Here is a 19,962-nt window from a genome sequence, read left to right as displayed (position 1 = left end):
GATGGAGGAGGAGGAGGAGGAGGAGAGGGGGGGGGGGTTGGTTGCAGTGATGCTGGAGTACAGTCTTCCAGCCAGCCTGGATATACAGGGGAGAAAATGGGCAGGCAGCCGCAGTGGTTAATGCCTTTCCCCTCATGAATTATTCACAGTGCCCCAAAGGAGGGGGGGGGGGGGGGGGGGGGGGGGGGGGTCACAGACAGCAAACTACGGCGCCTGTTCAGACTGTCTCGATGCTGCTGAGGTTTATGATAATCACACAGGGGATGAAGCGCATATTGTTACATAGTTAAATGGAGCCAGCTACCCCCCATTAACTCAAGATTTTTTTAATCCTACAAATTTACTAAATCACCTGGAACGGAGATGTGGTGGGATCACCTCCCTGATCTTCCACTCGAGTTTGGTGACGTTATTAAAAGGATTTCTGGTCCCGGAGAAAATGGAGGTGAGGGATTGACTTTGTGGTGTCAGTGTCCCCTGCTCCTCTGTCTTTTTAACGCATGCACATCTGGTCCATCCAGCCAGGTCCCGGCTGCATTAAAGTACAATACCCAATTAGATAGGTCAATAATGGACCATACAATACCCGCAGCCATCTGCAGACGCTTCAGTGAGCACTCTAAAAGTTATATGACTCCCAGACAGAAATGCAAATACACCGTTTGCTAAGTCAACAACATAATTGCCTGGCGGCCGAATGGGCAAATAAAGAGATATTTTAAGACCCTGCTGTAAAAGAGCATTTGTAATATTAAACCAGAAAGGACAGGTGAAAGATGTAGTGATAAAACTGTGTGAACATGTTTTTAAATAGCTGAAAACTTGTATTTTGGTGAACAGAGGAATATTTATTTCAATATTATTTGTAAAAAAAAAAAAAGATCTGACAAAGAATAATCATCGTCATATACAGAGAAGTGCATGATCTAAATAATTACAATAAACATCTCCGTCCATCATCGGCGCATGTTTTCCTTCCTCACTGTGGTCTCTGCTTTCACTGGGAGGCTGTAGACTGTGATGGAGATGTCTGTGTGTTTGAACACCTGCTCCAGTATCTCCTCCACTCTCCTCCACTCCAGTCGATCCAGGCCGCAGCCAATACTGGAAGAACACAGAGTTTAACTGGAGCAGTGACAGAACCAAAACTTTTTTAAATAAATGAATTGAGCAAATTAACAAAGTACAAATTAATGAGAACACAAACCGAGGCATCGAGATTCTTGTCACTCCGTTCTTCACACAGTGTGACTTCATGTCCTCCAGGCTCAGGGTCAGGCTGTCATAGGTGGGTTTTTGGTTGTACTTCTTCTTTGTGATCTGCAATAAAATACACAGGGAATTAAAATATATACTATGATGTCTTTTCAACAAGTCTTAATTTGTCCAGGGGTGAATCAGTAACATGAAACTTTGCATTCACTCTTTACCAGGTAGTAGACAAAGCGTCTGTCTCTCTTCAGCACAGCACACTGTCCTGTCACCTTTTCTGTTCAGATACAAAAACAAAACAACATAAAACACAAATCTCAAATCTCTTTCAAATGTCAACAACAATGCCCTGGTGAGGGGGGGGGGGGGGCGTCATTATAAACTAACTCAGTGCAGGAGAAAATTGTTGCAACCCACAGATGTTTGCTATAAAATCTAATGGAGATTTTTTTCGGCATGAATTTTACACAAATGTGAACTTAATGAAGCGTAAGACATCAAGAATATTTCCCTGTTGTCACAGCTGGTGGTAGAAGCAAACACCGCCAAGTGCAAACACACAGGGAAAACTGATGAATGCTGAAACACAAGGCAGAGAGGCAGGAGGTAGCACCACACTACTAACAGGTACCAAGAAGAAAAGTCCACAGAATAAAGAGCACAAAGGGAAACAAACTGGGATCTGAAACAATCTGGCAACTGGGGGACCAATCTTGAGAATTAGGAACAGTTGTAATGGAAGTTGCAGGGATTTGGAATAGGTAATAGTTTAGCAGGTTGATCTTGGAACTGGAGTAAAGTCAGAGAAGCAGAACGGCAACACAACCCGGGGCTGAGACAGGAAACATGATAACATCCAGCTCCTGCTCTCAGAACACTGTGCAAAAGTCTTCAGTGCTTCAAGTAAACTAATAATAATCATAAATGTGATTTATACAGAAGGTTTTATATAGTAACAATGTTAGAAAGTGCTTAACAAGAAATATAACCCAAAAAGTTTAAACCCTGACAAGACAGTTCACTAAAAGAACGTTTAACAATTGACAGAACAATTAAGAAATAAAATAAAATACATACATCAATATTTGTGGTCATTTTAATCCACACAAAGGTTTTTTAAGTGTTTTTGCAGGTAGGTCGTACCACATAGTTCTTCTGTGGATTAAGGCTTTTTCATTGTGTCCTGCCTCTTTATGTGAAACCAGACTGACTGATGAAAACATATCATCTGCTGCTCGACCCTTTATCAGATGGCTCTTTGCTCTTTGCGTCTATGGCTGCGTGTTTCTGCGGCTGTTGAAAAGCTGCAGAGTGAATTTAGGCTGGATCTAGAGCCTCTGAGGTGGCGACGTGTAATGAGAGTGTTGGGAGTGCGTTTTCTTTTCTCGTCTCTCCAGGTTCAACCCTTCTCCTCCCTGCTCTGCTCCAAGTGGCGGTTCACGCTTGCGCCGGGATTGTAATCAAGTACTGGAGACTTGAAAGCTTGTGGAGAGCCTACAATTTGTCAGCTTGTGCTGTGTGACAGGCTACTCCCTTTGTTGGGAGGCGGAATATTGTTCTCAAACTTTGGTTTAACCTGGGCTATGTTGAATGTAATGTATTTTGTCATGAGCGTTGCTGTTTCATGTTTATTTTTATTTGGTTTTATTTTTAATAAATTTAGTTTGGACCTATTTCACGTGTTACTCCCTTTATCCCCTGGGCATATTATGTCAATGTAAGATAAATATAAACTGAATGTATCTGAAACTTTTGCACAGTACTGCATGTGATGGTGTCAGATATTACAGAACAAGTGTTTTTATCATTCATTCATTCTTATTTATTTCGAAAACATGGAAATATAAAAAAGTATTATATCTAATTATACAAACAAGTGAAAAAAATAGTGATGAGAAAAACAATTAATATTTGAAAAGGAGTGAGAAAAAGTACAAATGTATTTAATCTCACCCCTTCTCCATAGCTCATAAATTAATACTCTAGTATAGTATATGGTATATATTATACTACAAATAATTTATTGACACATATTCACAAACTCATACACCTACATACCCCAAATCAGATATAAGCAAAAATGAATTATTATGTAAATAAATATGAAGTGACCTCTTCATCCCTTGTGAACAACATATCTGTGTCCTTTACTTTAAACTGGGTTACCATACAAACCAGCTAAAGAATAAGACAACCCAGTCTCCTGGGCTGGGGACGTAAATCTGGTTTAACAAAGGTGTGACTCACGCTGCTGCTTTAACTCAGCTTCTCCTCTGAACTGGCGCTTGAACAGGACGGCGATCCCTGCTCCCATGTGACAGTCCTCGCTGACGCAGTGAGCCAGAGCCTCGTCCTCGCAGCTGGAGAACAGGCTCCCCGTCACATGGCGGACCGCCGCACGCTGACCGGCAGGGGGCAGCACCGCGCCCTGTGATCAAAATCCCTTATTTACACCATTTACACACACGTTTGACACCTGCACCGGAAGTTGGTGTTTCTTTAGGTGTTTTAAACTTTTACCTTCGTCTCCTCGGTGTCGACTGGTTCCGGGGGTCCAGACCACATGGTCCCCGGGGAGAAGGGAACGTGTTGTGAGCCGAGAGGTGTATTTACGATGGTGGACAAATATCAACACAAATCAACGTCTGATAGGAAACTTAAAAAACGAGCTTAACACGCGTCAGTAACGAGCCTCAACTCTTCTATCAACCAAGGTCTGAATGTAAAGAAATGTCCTAGAGAGTGAAACTGATTTAAATCTGCAACGTGACACTTGTGATGATTGGCAGCTCTTCTTCTTTCACTTCTTCTTCTCTCGGTTTTAACGCGCACTACCGCCACCTTCAGCTCTGGAGTGTGAATCAGAATATAGACTCAGGATATAACTAAATACTTTATCCTCAATTCTACTTTACACCCTGCTCCTACTATAAAACACATTTAAATATGTCACTCAAACACTTATTGATATTTACTCTGATAAGAATAGATTAAAAAAAAAAATAGCGCTTAAAAATGCCACTAGTACCTTCACCTTTTCTCTGTCCTCCAAGCTCAGTATTCCTAAAACACTTTTATCTGTGATCTATCTTGATATTTGCTTTAAATGTAATGTCTAAAGAAAATATCCATACAGTGTGAATCTAGTATAGACACCCTAAAACTTTTCAAAGCTGTATTTATTTAATTATCTATTATATTTCTTTCTTTTCAGGTAAACAACGTGCTGAGTTACGACGGAAATACGAATGAGATCCTCAAACTCAGAGTAGCAGTGACACATGAAGGTCTTAATTTACTCTGCCCTGACAGGTGCAACAAATACATCTCAGTGTTTACATGGCCACAAAGTCCTGACAAGAAATATTATCATCCTACAAAAGGGAACACAGCTGTGTAGAGTGTGTCGAGGCTTTCAGATTATTTATTAAACTTATGACAGAAAACTAAAAAGAAGATAAAGTGAGTAACTTATGACTGCAGCACTTACACCATCGATAAATGAATTTGAAACTACTGCTTAGTTGTATCTTTACTGAGAGTGAAACCTGAACCAAGATGAATAAGCAGATCAAACCCTTTTACAGGCAAGATACAGTATCGTTGTGGCGCTACAGCTAAATCATCAGCATGCATTACAAAACCAGGAGGACTGCTGTGTTGTTGTCTTTTTCATTCATTTTAAACTGCAGCAGATCCAAAGTAAGTCACACTGTAGGATGTGTGTGTGTGTGTGTGTGTGTGTGTGTGTGTGTGTGTGTGTGTGTGTGTGTGTGTGTGTGTGTGTGTGTGTGTGTGTGTGTGTGTGTGTGTGTGTGTGTGTGTGTGTGTGTGTGTGTGTGTGTGTGTGTGTGTGTGTGATAGATAAACAGTCCATGCTGCAGCCTCAGAAGTTCGCACTGCGTCTCCGCTCGTTAATCCAGTCCCCGGGGTTCACGTCCATCTGCAGCATCTTCATCACCCACTTGTCCCTCCGCGCCCCATCGATGAACTCATCCAGCGAGAGCTCCCCTAAGTGAGGAGGGATGGTTAGTCTCTGGGTTTGTTTCACCAAACAACAGACATTTACAGCCCACAAAGCCATCACAGCAGCCCATCACTGCACTTTTAAATCATCCATGCATTATTTTTAAACTGACAGAAAACTATGGTAAACACTCACCATCTCCATTTTCATCAACCAGCTCAAATATGCGGTCGACCACTTGATCTGGGCTCAGCAGATTGCATTCTTCACTCAGCTGTCCATGGCAGGCTTTCTTCAGTCGATAGATAGACTGACAGTGACAGGAGAAGGACGTTGGTATTAATCTTGCCCGCTGGCTGATCTTGGAATATTCAGGTGCATACAGTGACAGTGACAGATAGTAAATATTACCTCCACAATTTCTAGAAGCTCGGTTTTGTCAATGCATCCACTTCCATCTTTATCGTACATCTTGAACGTCCATTTCAGCTTATGTTCCAGTTTACCCCTCAGGACTAAGTTCAAGGCTGCAACATACTCCAGGAAATCAATGGTGTTGTCCTGCGGTGGACATGAAGGACAAACATGAGATTGCTTTGAAGAGACACTTGGACAAGATCTCTGAGGTTCACCTTCTCCGGGCAGAATGTCTGTATCGTAAAGTACTCTATGGAATACACTAGCTCTTTAGGAGGAAACACCAATCACAAATAAATGGGAATGCAACTAATATATATTTTCGATTAATTGGTCAAATTTGTATTTATTTTTCTATTAATTGTTTGGTGTATCATCTGTCAGAAATAAGTTATTCAATTGTTTTTTATAATAGACTAAGAGAACAAGTAAATATTAACATTTCAAAAGCTTTTTGCAAAAATATACTCTAAAAAATATCAAACTATCAAAACTCGTGTTTGATTCTAGTTATTAAAAATAAATAATCACTAAAGGGCATTAGCTGCTCTTATCACAAATGCTTCCAATCAATGCATCTGGACTATTACTGTGGGAAGTGTAGTGTCGATACTGAACAGAGACAGACGCCTGTACACGAGTCCTGTACCTCCACACAGCCGAAGTTCCTACTTACTCCGTTCTTGTCAAAGGCTCGGAACATGTTTTCGATGTAATCTGCGGCCTCCTTGTTCTCAGTGACGCCAAAGAAGCTCTTGAACTCGTGCCTGAAGAGAGTTCCGCTCGGACACTCCACCACAAACTTTTTGTACCACTCCTGCAGCTCGGCCGCGTCAATTTCCTTGTCGGGGTCCCCTTCCTCACTCAGGCGCTGACCCATAGTGGAGATTATTGCTCAAGCTCTACAGACTGAAATGGTTTCTTACATCACATGAAACTACAAGACTTGTTGAAACTCCTTGTGAGCTTCCCACTCTACATTACACAATCTATAAATCTCAGATCTCAGTCCTCAGTCACTGAGACGGGTGCTGCAACTGCATTTGTTGCAAATCTGCAAAAGCCGAACCGATCAAAATGGCATGAAAGTCCATACAGGCTGAATTATTATTAGGCTCTCTCTTCATATGGAGGATGACACACGGGATCACATGATAAGGGATTAGAAACATGGACATAGAAACGTGTCCAGATCAATTAGATCGCAGACAGATCATGACAGGATTTCCCTCTGCCCCCCATCTCTACTAAACAGAGAATAGTGACTGTACTGTAAGTTTGCTTTATAGAAAACACTAATGTATTTTATACTGTATCAATAAATGTTTGCACATTATAACCTAAATCAATCAGATCTACCAAGACACAGTCCTCTGAAATTCAATTAAGCTGCACCGAATTTTACACACTTAAACATATTAGTCACCTAAATGTGTCTAATTTGTCATTAGTCATCAAGAACCATGAAGTATTTCCTGGGTAAACAGTGAAAATGTTGTAAAATGCCCAATCACACAATGTAACATTTTGAAACATAACTTCGCGGACAGAGGTAAGATTCAAATCTGTACAACATTAACATTACATCAGTTGGGTTCATGTGTGACCATATTAGTATCATAAATAAAACACAAACTTGAGTATAACTCAAATCTATGATGTGGAAAATACTTTAAATTATGCAGGATTGAGTCAAACATGAGGGTTAAGGTTCTTTCTTAATTCAGACTAAACTAAAATTAGGCAGCCACAACTAAATTTAAGAGTTTCACAAAAAGCTAACATGTCAGATGCTGCAGCTTCGATTTTTCCCCGACGCTTTTTTAAAAAATGGCATGAATCTTAAGTTGCTCCTTTGTGTAATCGCTCCGTGGTAATGACGTCTCTTCCCAGGGTGATGAATCACACAGACCAGGTGTATAGTTATGTCTGAAAGCTCTGACCTTCAGGCTCCAGACTATTTACGGCTGACCTGATTACTGTTTACATGGCTGCTCCTGTCTCACTCAAGACTCTAATGAGAGCTGCTGTTGTTAAATGCACCAATGATGCTCATTCAGTTACACCCACCACAAACTGAGAGGGGCCAGATATGTTTGATAAATGACAGGAAACATCTTTCTATAGCAAACCTGGGGCCATGTTAGAATATGAGGCAGTGGAGTCGTCTGTGGAGTCTGTTTTAAAATAGAACAGCAGCGTCACTGTTCACAGTTACAAACAGGAGCCTTTGTTTACAGATGAAAGCTCGGCCTGGCCAAGTACCTGCCTGGCTCACGATATCTGCTGACAACAGGGACAGTGATAATCTTAGCTTCGAAATGTCAAGGCCACGTTATCCTTGTGTGATTAAAATGATTCAGTTACACAAGATGCATCCCATCACTGTTACTTCCTCTACTAAAACAAACCTGCTAAAATGCCCACTTTATTCATCATATCGCTAATAATGTGGGGTGTCTGGCAAATGCAGCATTGTCTACCTTATGGTGTAAAGTCAGGTCAGGAGTGATTTCTCTGCAGAAAACCAAACTGATCAAGCAGCCAGAGTGAACAGAAACAGTAAGAGCTGACGGCTATCTGAGCTGAAACACTGTCAAGCTCTACATCATACCAAAGGAAAAAGGAAAACTGAATTATTGAAACAAGATTCCAAAAGAAGTCAATACAATAAACGCAATAACACGTGCAGGGTTCCTCTCTGCATGTATAACGCCTGCGTATCTTCTCCTGTTCGTCTGGTGGGAGAAGCTCAGGACTGGGAGCCTCCTTCCAAAAAACCTTAATATTGAACGTCCTGAGGATGAGACTCAATCATTTTTCTAACAGTCCCACCCACTTCGGCTTTAATATTAATTGAGCAAAATTCACTTCAATTTTTTTTAAGCATTTATTGCTTTCCATGAATACCATGATACAAGGACAAGCATTCAACTTCCAGCCATTATCAGTTTTACAAAGGCAGTGGACACAAGTATTACAAGTCTAGAAAAATTGATTTACAGATGTGTACTGTAGAAATCCTTTGCTATCAAAAGGGACAGCTGTACAGCGAAGTTATGACAGAAAGTGTAAACGTACCGGGGGGTTTGTGTGTTTGATGCAGTGATGGCTTCACTTGAGCCAGACCTTGAATTTATCCAACCAAACTGGTGACTACTGGCAATATGGTGTGTTAACATTGGCCTCATTCAGTAACAAAGAAAAAGTGGGATATTTTCAAAAAGGGGTTAATCCTAGTTAATGTAACATACTTTGATTAAGTAACATTTGATGGTATGTGCTTCAAAGCAAACAGACGTCTGTGAAGTTTTGCTTTGAATTCGTGATGGCAGGTTTTCATGTTCACATGGAGAGAGACACATTGATCAGAGACAAACAATGATGCTTGAACTCAAACTATCAGACGCCTCCTCCTGGAAATACATGCCAGATGAATAATGAATAATGAAATTAGGGGAATACATTAATTATCAAGATTAAATTAAAATACTCAGATATACAAAATAAAATAAAAAAATCAGGGGGAAAAAAAGATTAGAAAACCTTGTAATCAACTGTTAAAAAGCAGTCTCCATATTCTTTGATATACATCCTTCTAGTTTAATGACCTGGTGATGTTTGAGCAGGTGAAACTGAAGAGGACAAAAGATCCTTCAGTGAAGAATCTCCAGGTCACATCGCTCCTGGTCCTGAAGTATAAAGGTCCACAGTGCTACAGATATACCAGTGGTGTGGTATCATACAGTGTAAAATAACAAAAGTCAGTTGGCAGACTGGATTCAGGCTAGTCCTGTTGTTCCCCGGGCTCTACTGCAGTGTCTGTGCTGTGTGAACTGTCAGCATCGCCCTCTGTTGACAAGTCAGGTGAACTGCTAGAAGAGGAAGGGACCTCCTTGTCGCTGGCAGGGTCCTCTCTGTCACAGACGCTGCTGTTACTCTCCTCATTGTCCTGTTCAAAGCGTGTGCTCTCCTCCGATGGAGCGGGCGGCTCAGGTCCGTCCACGGCACTTTCATCCTCCTCAGTGTGAACATCTCCTGTCTCGGATGAGCTTCCTTCTCTTTCAGTGGTTTCTGTCCCTGTGCTGCTGGGCTCTGAGGAAGAAAGTGGGAAAAATATGGCGTTATATTCTGAGAAAGATTAGATCAGTGGGTTTCATATGATCATTGTATGTATTTTTTTGAATTTGAAGCTGAATGTGTGAGTTGAAACATCAGTGTAAGGTAATAAGGGTTACATTTAATTCTGATAAAGCTGCACATTTTGCTGTGCTAGGACAATATCACTGTCAGAGATAAGAAGCAATTCAAGAGTTAGATTAAGATAAACTTAAACATTAAAGTTGGTGTAAAGCTGGATTTACTGTTGACAAAAGGAAGGTTAAGGACTCCCACAGTCTTTGGCAGGTTTTAATTTATACATAGGAGTTGGATTTCAACACTGCAACAACTTTCTTTTAAGTTGTGATCAAGATCCACACATATGTGAGGAAACTAAAGATGCAGTGAACCCTTAACTCTACTGAAATGAAGACTACCATTGTACAATCACTGTGTTTACAATCTGATGTGCATACAAATTGGGACAGCTTCCGTGAGCAGTCCAGAGTAAGCCCCTTTATCCACATTTATGCAACTCCCAGCAACATTCCGCAAAGACACTCAAGTTATTTAAAGAGCAAAGTTCCACAGTTCTTGGAAGGTGATAAAAAACATAACCTAGAAAGAACTTCGCCACAGGGCTTTTCAAAAATAAGAATAAACACTAGTTTGTTTCATTCAAACTAAACCCCATAAGCCTCAGTCTGACTTGTTTTATTACATAAATGAAACACTGCTATAAAACTGTCCAACAGTGTTATTATGCAGAGGAAGAGTGTAGAAGAATAACATTACCAGCTGTTTGGCTTAGATGCAACCCCCCCTGTCTTAAAACTTTTGAAAGGATGCAACTAAATTACAAAAAAGTTGTCTATCCATTAACACTCAGCACATATCCACAGTTTTGCTGCTGTCAAGTTGTGTTAATTAACATGTACAATAACTGTACTTAAACCAAAGTGTGCATGAGTTCAAACTTACCCTGATCACAAGTTGTGTCACAAGACGTTCCACTTTGGTTGTCTTGACCTCTAGAGACTTCCAAAGAATCTGGCATCTCTGACAAGTTCTCTGACTCTTGAAGACACAATGACTCTTTCTTTTCATTTTCGGTTTCCTCCTCTTCCTTTTCATCAAACTTGAGCCTCTTGACCTCTTGCTTGTCATCATCAGAATCACCCTCCTCCTCAGGGTGTTTGTTTTTTGTCCCGCTGCTTGGTGTGTCTTCAGCTTCTGATCGCGAGGGATGACTGCAGCAATGACAGAAATCGGTTCATCGACATTCGAACTAATGAGACGTTAAAAAAGAAAAAAAAACGTTGGTTCTCGTTACTTTCAATTACCTCATGTGGTGTTCCTCCACCTCCTCTGTGGTTGGCTCTGGCTCTTTGCCAACAGGACAGTCAGGAAGCCCATTGGTAGAGAGCGAAGATGACAACGACAACCTGGGTCTGTTGAGTGGTTTTGGCGTGGCTGGCCCATTTACATTTCGACTGCAAGAAAATAAAAAATAAACATTTAGTTTAAAAGTCATAGCACCTGATCAGCAACTCTACTAAGAGTCAAATCAACAGGGAAGACTGATCTGTCATCAATATAGTCTGGTTGTCTGTTGGTTATCTGCTCCAAATTAAAACACCTTCCCTATAATGTGTATGAGGCAAGTTTCAATTTTTGTGGAAGTCAATCCCTGACCAGTATGTTGCTCCTACCTGTCTGAATATAGAGTTGAGTTCCCAGGAAACATTACTCCGTTCATTCTGTTTACACTGGACGCACCATTTTTCCTAGAAAAGTACAAAGGCACAAAAACAACAGGCTGTTAAGTTTAACTTAGTGTGACAACATAAACAAGTTTCAAGGGAGCTGTAAATGTGCATCAGTAGCAGGAACACTGTGGTCATTAGTGTACTTACTCGGACGTGGGATACATACAGCTGACCACCCGTACATTCTGTAACAGAAAACAGCAATTTATAAATCAGTAATCATAAGTATAGCTTATCTTGAGTGAAAACACATTGTATTAATGTCTGTGGACTTATACACAAGGTAGTGTGGTGTGATACTCACCTTCTCCAAACCCCTGAGAAACTTGTTTGTTCCTGCGTAGTTCCTATTGGGGTCCATCAGCAGCTCACACAGACGCTGGATGGTGAATGGGACTCTGGAATATTTAGCAAGGAATATATTTGGGATTAGACACACACAGCCATCTCACAGCCAGGTACAAAGCTGTTAGGAGAAATTGCCAAAGCTGGAAGCATTAGAGCAAAGACAGGACAAAAACTGTCTTGACTGATATATACCACTTGGTCATATGTCCTGGCATTGGCATGCGTCTTGTGTGGTCTGATCACAAGTGCACAGCTCTAAGAAAAGGTGTGATTACACCCAGTTCCTCTAAGAACATTCAGAGGAGGTCTGGGCCACATTGATTTTCACCTTCGCTAGTGAAGTGTCCGCAGCCACAATGAAGGAACGCCTACTCAAGTGGCATCCTCTGTGTAAGTACATTTACATATCAGTTCATAGTTACCCATACTACTCAGTTGGTTGTCATATCATGTAAGCTGGCCTTGTCCAAAATGTCTGAAAATATCGACAAGCCCATAGACATATTTTACAAGCGTGTCAAACATCTGAAGCCATTTGGTTTGACTTGGAACACACCACGAACAGACTACTAACTAATAATGAAATGGACAGGCGTTGCATTCATGTGCTTGAATTTTCTTATCATGCCATTTTGTATATGAACTCGTGATTTGTTAGTAATTTGAAAAGTGGCTTATTCTAAGCTTAACTCACCCATTGTAACCATCCACTATCTTTAAGATCCTTGTCTTCATCTCTTCAAAGGGCAAGTGCTCGACATTGGGATTATGTGAGACTCTCTGTTCTGGTGTTGAAGCGTGGAAATCATCCATGACTTTTTCCAACTTAAACATGAAGTACTGTTTTAACTGGGACCACAGGATCCTGGAAGGTATTGGAAATGCAAGTCTGCATGTCAGCGACACAAAAGAATAAAAAGTCTTGAAACACATTTTTGACAAGTAACAAGTTCAGCAAGGAGATTTCAGTCAGACTCAGTCATAGAGCTGTCACTTACAGTGGCTGTCCTGTCTTGGCGACATGACACAGGAACTGCTCGAGTACAGGACAGGTCTCCATTTTCGCTTTCTTCTCAAAATCTGCAAATATAAATACCCACGTAAACAAATTATTTCATAAAGCCTCCTGCAGGACAGGTCACTGAGAAACAATCCTGCCTTCACTTTATAGATGAAAAGTGAAACACCTCCTGACCGTCAGCTATTGACAGTGATTCTGAAGAAATGACCTTAACAGAATAGAGAATATACCGTGTAACTGATAATGGCAGCATGGACAAAACGGTCTAAACTTGTATTAATATTAAATAATCCTTAAATGTATTATTTTCGTTCATTTATTGACCCTTACATTACATTGTCAGTGCTTTCAAGCTGAGCATAACAATTCCAATTGATATAATGGATAAATTAACGTGACCTGGATCTATGTATGGATTAGTGAACCGGCCTTTGGGACTCGGACCCTGAGGCCTCAGGGTTCAGGGGGTTTCAGGACCTGAGCCTCTGTAAGAAGTGACTGGTCCCACTTCTTGTTTTTAAAGTGCTCAGAGCTCAGTTAGAAGACTAGAGACAGGGAACGACTTTGAAAACCCACCAAACTACCACAGCAGCAGTAACCATAACTATGGTGTTATTTCACCAAAACGCCACCATTGGCCACTAGGAGCAAATGAGCTTCACTGGCAAAGGTTTTAACTTTTATCAAACAGGAAACTCAAATTCAATTCAACAGCTTATTAGACTTTCTAAGGGAACTGAAGTCAATGCTTTCTAATAACAACACTTCTATCTAGCATTGCTACAACATAATACAATTCAGGACTTTTAAAATTCAATTGAATACAAGTTTAAATAGTTTAAAGGCTTTTTGTTCGTGTATGGAGGGGAGGGGGGGGGGGGCATGCAAACACTGTCAAACACCAAATGTCAGTGAACAACATGGAAAGTTACACAGAAAGTTAACGAGTTAGCATGTGTATGCTGTTGTTACCCAGCAACATGTTTACATAACCGCGTCCGTGTGAGAACCAGAATGAACCAGCTTGTATTTAAAAAGAACAACAAGACCAGTTTATATCTTTTAGAAGATGTTATCTCCGTGCTAGCTACACATTAGGGCCAGGCAGAATGACACCAGTGTGCCTCTTCTAACCCGACACTCGATGCTGCTAAGCTAAGCTACGTAGTTAGCAAAATACATCCCAGATGTTTTAACGCCAAAACAAGCGCACAACACGTTCGATAACCGCGACTCGCTCGTGCGGATACGTGTGAACATCACCTTGAAACGCTTCCAGCAACGCGTCGACGTCCATTTCTGTGTCCAGTCCCCCTGGCAGGAAGTACTGGCTAGCTAGCAGTAGCAGCGGGAAGCTAGCTAGCTCACGAGCAGAGCTAGCGGCCACTGCGCACGCGCGCCGTTACGTATACACACTTGCGGAAGAAGCGTTTAAATCTGAAATCAACAACAACAACAACAGTAACTCGCAACTAGGGCGGAAGCTTCCTGAATGCACGTGTTGGATGTTGTCACGTTTCATAACAAGCAGCTCGGGTGAAGTCAGGGTGGAGGTCGCGGGGCTGTCAGCGGGAGGCATCACTTTCTCCCCCCGTTGTTGTGACGGCGCAGACCGGGTGAAGCGACCAATGATACAGCAGCTGATCTGGGTTCAGTTCACCTAAACCAGCCCACGTACTGGAAACCGGTGGGACCCATCTCCACTAAGAGGTCCGCTTCGTTTGTTTTTCTTCATCTCCACCGAGTGGTTCGTGGATTTTTTTTTTACTTCCCAGAGGAGCGACGCAAAAGAAAACAAAACAATGGCAGTTCCCGTAGCTGCGCTGCTGCCGCCGCTGAGCGCCGCGTCCGGCCCGGGTCTCCTGGAGCACAACATCCACCTCGGAGACATGGACCTGGGCAGGATGTCGAGCGACATGGACATGGACAACCTGCCGCTGCACTCGCCCTGGACCTTCTGGCTCGACAGGTAAACAACACCGCTCTCTCTTCCTCCATCTTCCAAGTGGACCGTACCTTTTTAATCTAATGAGAACAAAGACAGCAGAGTATCCGAGGCCTGCGGTTAGAGAAGCAGCTGTAAATAGAGTTTAATGGGTGTTTTAACAGAGACTCGACTATTGTCTGTTGTAATAACACGTGGATAACATAATAGAAGTTGTTATTTGGATTTGATTTCAGCTTCTCAGCCCGCTTGTTTCCCCCATGACCTACATACACCAAGTCCTTCACTTAGGAGGATCTTAAAATAAACACAAGCACGTAATTATGACCAACTGGCTCCCACATAATAACTCAACTTGATTTCACACAAGGTCATATTCAGTTGATCTTCAGCCATGACTTGTATTGAAGCAGCAAAGACTACACTGTTATAAAAAAAATGTACTTGTTGATTCACTGCTCAGGTGCCTGTTCTAAAAATAATCATTATTTCCAAACCTGCCATTACTACAAACACAGCTCCCAATTTAGCATTCACACAAGAGTGACACAGCAGAATTGAACAGATGTGACAGTTTGCACGAGTGTCATCAACCAGAAGCTGCTGCGTTCAAATGGGGTCAGTGTTGTTTACTGTTTACTGGCTTATATGTCATCTGATCCCCCCCAGACCACCCCCCCCCCCCCCCCCCCCCCAAAAAAAAAACCTGCCTGATCATGGGGCTCTGACCTGAGACATGTCTGGTCAGACATTGGGAGAGCTTCACAAGCTTGTAAATGAGAAGTGATTCAATGAATCATTAGAATGTGATTAAATCTCGGTGTCTATCAACTTGACTGTCGATTCTGCCACATGTATGGAATATAGACGGGATTGAAATGCTGTTTCTCTCTGATCCCCTGGTGTAAACATATAAGTAGACAGAACATATAAGTACACTAATAAGTACTCAAAACATAGTAAACGGCACTACATTAGTATACACTTAGTATGCTGTCATACCCATGGTGGGATGAGAGTACTGCAAACCCGGAATAGTGCAAAAATGGATTGAAAGTCTGTTTCTCTTTGTTGTCAGGTCTCAACCCGGTACAACAGCTGCGGAGTGTGAATCAAACCTGAAGAAAATCTACACCGTGGAGACGGTCCAGGTGAGATGCTTTTCAAAACACGGACACAGAGCTGGTACATGGTGTCACACGCATGTCCCTCCTACGTTTCAGAGGCAAATGTCTTTATTTATGCACAAATCAAGATTGTGTGCTGAGATGTTTATTTTCACACGGCTGCGTTGTTGTTTGTTTTCCTCTCAAATGCACCGAGGCCAAACCAACATGGTGTCAGAAACCTTAAATAAAACTTATCTTATCAGGGGACACTGAATGTTTGTGTTTCACCGATGACTTGAAAACAATCCCAGTGTGGAGGATTTAGTGGACGCACTCACACTGATAGCACCCCTGTGCATACAAGTCCTTCACAGTCTACAATATATTCAGCCTGAATCTTTTTTAGCTTGTTCTACCTCAGTTGTCTTGGTGTCCAATGTTCTGCCAACACGATTAATGAATCACAAGCCATAAACGTGTTAGATCAGGATTTAATAAACAAGGGCACTTTCTTGTGGTTAAGAGCAATGAGGATAAGACCTTGTGGCTTGATATATGAAACTGCACTCCCGGTGCCAGTAAATGACTCAACATAATGCTCTGCTTCCATGTTCACCTTGGCTCGGGAATAGAACTTCTGGAGAGTTTACAACAACATACCCGGTGTCTCCAGTTTGCCGCTGAGATGTAGCTATCATCTGATGAGAGGTGAAAGGAAACCACTCTGGTGAGTTTGGCTTAAAGATGAATGAATAGTTGTTCATGTTCAGGCTTAAAATACCTGATCTAACCTGCTGGTTTGCACACAGGGAAGAAGAGAGCAACGCTAAAGGCGGTGTTTGGAAAATGAAAGTTCCCAAAGAGAGCACTGTAAGTGATGTGTAATATTTATTATTTACTCTTTGTGTATCCGTTCTTGCTGCTGTAATGACTATAACAATGTGTCTTCATATTTTCAGACTTCTGTATGGAAGGAGTTGCTGCTGGCTACCATTGGAGAACAGTTCAGTGATTATTGTTCCTCAGGTACGTTTCTTCACCGCTCATGTTCCAGCAAATACAATATTTCAGTTGTTGTTTTTGATTAAAATGTAAAATATTCAGAATAATATATGAATAATACTGTAGTTCTGAGGTTCATCCAACTCACACTCTACTGCTGTACTTACAGATGATGAAGTGGTCGGCATCAGCGTCAGTATGAGAGACAGAGAAGACATCGTTCAGGTCTGGAATGGAAACGCTTCTTGTGCTACTGATTCAAACATCTTAGGAAGGATCTACGAGCTTCTCCCACAAATACCTTTCAAAGCGGTGTTTTACAAACGTGAGTATTTTATTTGAAAGTTAATTATTATGTCTCCATTCTTTTTAATGGATTGATAACAACACTATAAAATGTAACATCATTGTTCTTGTTTGCTTATATTTCAGCACATGAGCAACACCATGCTTTTGAAGGAGGTCGATCAAGACATTAGCACATTTTGTACGTCCGAACCCTCCAGACACACAGTATTTTTCCTTGCTTATGAGTGTGTTTTTCGACTGTGATACGTTGGCAAATGTTTTGACGCTGTTGAGTTCATAGTTGCTTAATGTATCATCTTAATTACCTCAAATGGAGCCCATGAATTATGAAGCTCAGTCGATGCAGTTTCCCATCTTCTGGGCACTACTGTCATTCATAACGAAATCCCAAATAACCTTTATTTTAGCCAGAGGCAAAAACTATTTTAGTTTCATTTTATCAATGGTAGTTTTTGTATGTTTTTATACCGAAGAGTTTTGCAAAAAACCTTAACGAAAACAGCAGATCATGCACAGCCAGATTTTTTAGATGTATTAAACAATATCATCAACCTGCAGAGCTGGAGAGCCCCTGTCCCCGCCGCCAGCCACCGTTCTAGACCTTTTTTTACTTATACTTATTGTTTGTTTTTTAAAGGAAACATAAACTTTAATGGCATTTGTTTGACCTTCGTTTGGACAGCCATGGAAATCTGAGTGGAGATTCAGAGTGCTGCTTAAAGCTGTTCACTATTATGCGACGTGTGTCATAGAGCGGTGAAATACATTTTCAGCCTAAATGATGTTAATACAAATACTCAGTTTCCTTCTCTTAGTGGATCTGGAACTTGCACATGTGTAGGTCTAAAACTGTGGCTGACATGACTCACGCATACGTAGGTCTGAAACCGTGGAGGACAGAGTCTCTCCAGCTGAATATGTTTCTGAGTCTTAGTATTAAAGTATGTTTTGTGCAGTTTCCTGAGCACAGACAAAGCCAGCTCTCCAATATAAATCTGTTTTTTGGGGGATCTATAAGCAGAGTTCCACATAGCAAAGCTTTACCTTAACGATACATTTGAAAGCTTTCTAGTCGTCTCTCTTCTCTGTTTTTTATGTCTCAGCCAAAATACTGTTGCCCTAATGAGAGAACATAAATATTTTGTTTGCTGTATTGCTAATATATGAACAGAAAATTGCACATTCTTTTTTTTTTTATTATTTTCTTCTTTAGGTAATGAGTGAGTTAGTAATGGAATATTTTCTTGTCAAGTTTCAAATGACCTCAGTACACAAACTATCATGAGTAGATGCTGAGAAATATATGCAATCATTTCTATTCTGTAGAATACCTGGCAAATTTGCTGTGTTGTGGTTGTCCTGAATAAAGCACTTTGTTTCTTACTGTAAATGTATATGACATCAGAGAGTCCCTCTAAGATTATATGGAGCTGTGACACCTGAGACCAAATATGCTTGGACTTTGTGTCACCTTTTTCTGATGAAGTGTAAAACTGTTGTTGTTTCTGGTCATGAGTTATGATTTGTTTGCTTTTAGTACTAATTAAGAAATGTGGACTTTTCTTTTTGTATTCATATGACCTGTGTTAAAACCTACCCTTTGGAAAGCAGATAACAACAAATACTCACACCACTCAGAGAGAGATCTTTCACAGGGGCACAGAAATAAAGATGTTCCTCTTTTGTTGGTATTTTAATGAGTTTATACAATTTGTTGGAAGTCATGCAATCAGTGAAGCAGGGTCAGATCTGTGTGAAACATGTAATCGGATGGTCTCTGCTGCTGCTCCCAAACTATTTCACTGTCTCTCAAATCCATAGCTTTTCAGTTTATTTTCTGTGTTCTTACATGTAATAGGTTTTATTTGTTATTTGTGAAATTAAGGAAGTTGAAGCATTGTACAACTCACCAAAGGCGCCTTTCCTGTGTGTTTAGGTGTTAGTGTGTGAGTGACAGAGTGAGAATGTGTATAGGCTGCAAAGAACACAGCGGAATTTCTTCTAGGGGTTGTAAAAATACAAAATACAGAGACATTTTTAGGATAATCTCCACAGAGATAAGGAGTTTTCATTGAATTGCTGCTTTGATTCATCAATCAAATTGAATATTTAATTATTTAAAATGCTGGTGTCTCAATTCAAGTCATTTCACAATGTAAGTTTTCACAGCACTGACTTTGCCAGGCTTACTGTTGTCATCTCTGTATTTTCCTTATTTTATGTAATGATTTTTTAAACACATGCAGTACATAAGTACACACAGGAGAATTAACAACACTGTCCCCCTGCACATATACAGACCTTGTAACTGATTGTTGATCTTAGACGGTGCCTTGTGTTTACCAGCAGCTCAGAATGTAAACGTCACCTATGTTCGGCATGTTGGACTTTTGTCATGTGTCTCTGTTAACTTTGACATATGTTTGAAAAAATAAAGTCACTGAAAGTTCTACATTTTGCCGTTTTGAATAGTTGCGTAAGGAGGATATCAATACTGGGGGTTGGGCATGTTTGTTTTGGACTGTGAGACCCATGTTTCTCTAGAAACTAAGGCCAGGTCAGACAAGTGCATGGGTTTGTTCAGCATCTCCGTTTTCAAACATAAGATCTTGATATTATCAAGGCATTGCATGACCATGATAATAACATTGTCCATACTGAGCCTTTGAAAAGCTTTGATTTCATATTGAATCAAGTCAGCAGGAAGCAAATGCTTTATGACAACCAGCAAGAAAATACCTCCCTCGTGTGGCTGCCTACAA

The 19,962-nt window shown here is 40.9% G+C and overlaps 4 protein-coding genes across 7 annotated transcripts; 1 reads left to right on the top strand and 3 right to left on the bottom strand.

Moving 5' to 3' along the window:
- Positions 1-366: 366 nt before the first annotated feature.
- On the bottom strand, positions 367-4,025 carry oard1 (O-acyl-ADP-ribose deacylase 1). 3 transcript variants are annotated; one of them, XM_053424048.1, is made up of 6 exons: positions 3,733-4,025; positions 3,460-3,640; positions 1,431-1,489; positions 1,208-1,320; positions 939-1,104; positions 367-532 (listed from the first exon to the last, which is right to left on the bottom strand). In XM_053424048.1, the coding sequence occupies exons 1-5, from the start codon at positions 3,775-3,777 to the stop codon at positions 957-959; spliced, it is 546 nt and encodes a 181-aa protein (XP_053280023.1). In that variant the 5' UTR covers positions 3,778-4,025; the 3' UTR covers positions 367-532; positions 939-956. The 3 variants fall into 3 exon arrangements, with proteins under 3 accessions (XP_053280023.1, XP_053280024.1, XP_053280022.1); XM_053424049.1 differs by lacking the exon at positions 367-532 and having other exon boundaries at positions 889-1,104; positions 3,460-3,655; XM_053424047.1 differs by lacking the exon at positions 367-532 and having other exon boundaries at positions 889-1,104.
- A 1,073-nt stretch (positions 4,026-5,098) lies between these two features.
- Positions 5,099-6,476, bottom strand: guca1b (guanylate cyclase activator 1B). Its single transcript, XM_053424046.1, has 4 exons — positions 6,273-6,476; positions 5,591-5,740; positions 5,375-5,489; positions 5,099-5,223 (listed from the first exon to the last, which is right to left on the bottom strand). Exons 1-4 carry the CDS (start codon positions 6,474-6,476, stop codon positions 5,099-5,101), a joined length of 594 nt encoding a protein of 197 aa, XP_053280021.1.
- A 1,991-nt stretch (positions 6,477-8,467) lies between these two features.
- LOC128441920 (serine/threonine-protein phosphatase 4 regulatory subunit 2-A) lies at positions 8,468-14,258 on the bottom strand. 2 transcript variants are annotated; one of them, XM_053424043.1, is made up of 9 exons: positions 14,099-14,258; positions 12,813-12,894; positions 12,509-12,703; positions 11,771-11,864; positions 11,614-11,651; positions 11,410-11,484; positions 11,041-11,190; positions 10,679-10,947; positions 8,468-9,691 (listed from the first exon to the last, which is right to left on the bottom strand). In XM_053424043.1, the coding sequence occupies exons 1-9, from the start codon at positions 14,130-14,132 to the stop codon at positions 9,384-9,386; spliced, it is 1,245 nt and encodes a 414-aa protein (XP_053280018.1). In that variant the 5' UTR covers positions 14,133-14,258; the 3' UTR covers positions 8,468-9,383. The 2 variants fall into 2 exon arrangements, with proteins under 2 accessions (XP_053280018.1, XP_053280019.1); XM_053424044.1 differs by having other exon boundaries at positions 12,509-12,679; positions 14,099-14,257.
- LOC128441921 (eukaryotic translation initiation factor 4E type 3) lies at positions 14,225-19,652 on the top strand. Its single transcript, XM_053424045.1, has 7 exons — positions 14,225-14,804; positions 15,859-15,931; positions 16,522-16,616; positions 16,699-16,759; positions 16,849-16,915; positions 17,061-17,216; positions 17,324-19,652. The coding sequence occupies exons 1-7, from the start codon at positions 14,638-14,640 to the stop codon at positions 17,368-17,370; spliced, it is 666 nt and encodes a 221-aa protein (XP_053280020.1). The 5' UTR covers positions 14,225-14,637; the 3' UTR covers positions 17,371-19,652.
- Positions 19,653-19,962: the final 310 nt, after the last annotated feature.

This window comes from Pleuronectes platessa, chromosome 6, assembly GCF_947347685.1.
Source record: "Pleuronectes platessa chromosome 6, fPlePla1.1, whole genome shotgun sequence".
Taxonomy (NCBI): Eukaryota; Metazoa; Chordata; class Actinopteri; order Pleuronectiformes; family Pleuronectidae; genus Pleuronectes; species Pleuronectes platessa.
The sequence above is the reverse complement of the archived record's forward strand: the minus strand, read 5'-3'. Positions and strand labels throughout refer to the sequence as shown.